This window comes from Coffea arabica, chromosome 5e (assembly GCF_036785885.1).
Source record: "Coffea arabica cultivar ET-39 chromosome 5e, Coffea Arabica ET-39 HiFi, whole genome shotgun sequence".
Classification (NCBI taxonomy): domain Eukaryota; kingdom Viridiplantae; phylum Streptophyta; class Magnoliopsida; order Gentianales; family Rubiaceae; genus Coffea; species Coffea arabica.
The window spans coordinates 7588223-7591401 of NC_092318.1; the positions used below are offsets into that span (position 1 = coordinate 7588223).

Here is a 3179-nt window from a genome sequence, read left to right on the forward strand (position 1 = left end):
TTCTTGAAAAAATTTCGATCAGCCCCAGCCTCCAATCCGGCCAGGAATCCGGCCGGATATCCTGCCAAAAACCGGCCGGATTGTGACGTGGCAGTCAATATTCATCTTCGACTTACAATTTTCATTTTTCGTTTCGTGGTGGTTGAGTTGTTTAAGCGCGCTATTATATTCCGAAACGTTTTGATTTGTGTATAATCGTCTTAGTAGTCCTGGCGAAAGTTGGGCAGGCGGTCCGCCGAACCCTTTGGTTCGCCTTAGAGGGAGGTGGGGCTGTCACAATCGGCCGGACAATACTCTTCATTTTTCTTTTTATTTTCCTCTTTTCTTCCTTTTTTTGACAACAAACCCTTTCCAATCTTCCACCGACAACAGTTGTCTCAACATTTTGTCTCTTTTTCGAATAGTCATGCTATCTCTTTTCCGAGTAGTCACGATTTAACCCTTTTATTGCAGGCACAGGTCGTTCTTTTTTACTGCATTTGGTTGCTTCTCATCAAATAAAGATTATTATTCTTGACACTGCTTTCCATCAGCCTCCTTCATCTTGATTCCCATTCGGTCTGAATTCCTCCTTCGAATCTCTTTGAAATATGTTCAGATACCTCCACGCTATTCCTACATCATGCGTATCGAGATTACAGCCATCAAATTCTGGAATGGTAATATCCAAAGGGTCAGGGGGTTTTATTTTCGGCCATCTAAAAAGAATGTGTAAGTTACAATATATATAAAACTGTACATTTTATTGCATTTCAAGAAAAAAACCAAACTTAATATCATGTTACTTGCTAAACGAAACGGGTCTTCAAAAGCTACTTGATTGAAAACTATTTACAAAAAACATAGTTAAACAAAAGATACACGCATGAACGATTTTTCATTGGTTTTAACCAAAATAATTTCCCAAATTTATCGAAACTTCTCTTCAAGAGGGAGGAATCTCACTAATTCAGCCCCTTCCAAGATTTTCAAATTTCTTCATTGGAGATAAATGCCGTGATGGTGTCCTTGTGTTCAGGAAAAGGATTCGTACTTGTGCTCGGTCCTTGTTCTTCGCTTTATCTTAACACTATCTCCTGTTTCGATCATATCCTGGATCTTATACTTTAGTACCCAACAGTTACCGGTCGAGTAACCGGGCGCTCCAGAATGGTAGACACAAGCGGCTTGAGAGTCGTACCTAGCAGAGAAGCCTCGATGAGGGTAGTTTGGAGGAGGTATGTCATCAATTTTACTGGTGGCCTTGAGCTGCTCGTACAGTTGGTCAATGGGCCTGCCTAATTGGTAAAAGTTCGAGATCGGCCGGTGTTTTGTATTTCATTGGTTTGAGGATGGTTGTAGGTTTGTTTGTTTGGTGGAGCAGGTCTGGGATTATAAGGTAGACGAGGTCAAATTTGAGGGTTGGTTTGAAATATTGGAAAGGGCATTATAGGTGAGCTTGCATAGTTTGGCCAAGGGCGAGGGTAATTGACAGTAGTATAGTAAACAGGACCTAGGTTTGGGTAGCGAGATGAATATGTGTGGTAACATTAGAACTTGGGTCTTGAAGACGGTCCTTGGTTCCACACCAAAGCAGTTTCCTCTTCTTTATTCCTGAGTTGAGGTTCCCTTCTGCTATTATTCTGACCTTACAAGGCGTCCAACTGTGATTTTAAAGCCGATACATTGGCGATTTTCCCTGCTTTGACATATTCGTCATACTCCTCCAACTTATTGATAATTGCTGCAAATGAACACCCGGTCATGCGAAAAATCTTCTTAAAATATGGTGGGTCGTGAGTTTTAATGAAAGTACAGACAATTTCTTCTTCGATCATCGAAGGTTCCACTTTAGCTGCCAGTCTTCGCCATCGCTTGGCATATGTCTTATGATCTTCAGATGGTTTCCTTTTAGTGCCTTCAAGCGTGGTTCTTGTGGGAGTAAGTTCACAATTGTACCCGTATTGTCTCACGAAGGTAGTTGACAAATCCAGCCATGTTCTCATTTCTTCAGGCTTCAAATTAGAATACCAGTCTAGAGCATCTCCTTCCAAACTCTCTGGGAATAAACGTATAGGCAAATTTTCATCACCTACTGGCTTTCCCAACTTGTTTGCAAATAGTCTAAGATGCGTCTTAGGGTTGCCAGTTCTATCATATTTACTAAATTTGGGTGTTTTAAAACTCAAAGGCAATTGCATATGTGGAAAAAGACATAGTTCATCATAGTCTAAGCCTCCAGGCTTGCTCATTCCTTGGCTTTTCCTCATGAATTCATCAAATTTATCTAATCTTTTCAACAGATTTTTGTCCATTGGGACGGAGGATTCACCAATTTCCACCTTCCCTTGCATAGTAGTATCCAGCATGAATGGCTCAGCGGTGGTGTGATGAGGTACTTGAGAGTCAGTTGGCATGTTTGGTGGGTAATTTTGAGGCATTTGAATGCTGGCTGGGTTAATTGAATGTTATGGGGGTGAGTATATGGAAAAATGGAAGCAGGGTAGGTGAAAGTCTCTTCGGGCATATTTGCAAAAGACGACACGAAAGCAACCTGGGTATGGGATAAAGGAGGTGGCTGGTGTTCTATTTCAAGTTGGCCAATAGGCAAGGGATCATGCTGGACACCGCCACTACTAACAACCAATTGGTCAATCATGCGCCTTTGGGCCATCATCTCCACGCTTAATTCATTGAATTTGTGTAACATCTCGTTTAATTGAGTTCCCAAATTTGCAGCGTCTGTTGGAGGTGCCGTGGTGGATCTATCAGATGATTCCGGATGTGCGCTCATGTTTACATGATGTCTCAAAGCTCGATTGCAAGATCGTGTGACGATGGGGCTTCTTTTTGTAGCTATATTTGAAAAACACTTGACATTTTAGAAAACCCTATTTAGCATCATCTCTTGGCCGGTTGTTGGCAAAGCAAGAAAAGAAAGAAAAAGAAAAAGACACGAGTTAGTATATATTGAGGTAATTCAGATGCATGCCCTATTGGGGGATCCGTTTTACGACAAGGGTTGGCCTAGCATGAAAATACAATCTTTCAGGGTAGGCACTATACAATACCTGATGGATCCGATCAACTTATTGTCATTCGATTGGAAGGTAATTTGAAAATTTTGGCCAATTGAACGACGGGAGATTTCTAGCCTAATAGAACAAGGGTAAATTTAGAATGGACTGATTGCTTTGATT

General features: G+C 41.3%; 1 protein-coding gene across 1 annotated transcript; it reads right to left on the reverse strand.

The window, feature by feature from the left end:
* Positions 1-1628: 1628 nt before the first annotated feature.
* Positions 1629-2396, reverse strand: LOC113743817 (uncharacterized). The gene has a single exon (XM_027271916.2). The coding sequence runs from the start codon at positions 2394-2396 to the stop codon at positions 1629-1631; it is 768 nt and encodes a 255-aa protein (XP_027127717.1).
* Positions 2397-3179: the final 783 nt, after the last annotated feature.

Excerpts from the sequence above, each read along its gene's own strand:
- LOC113743817 (XM_027271916.2), bottom strand. The coding sequence starts at position 2,396 with ATGCCAACTGACTCTCAAGTACCTCATCACACCACCGCTGAGCCATTC.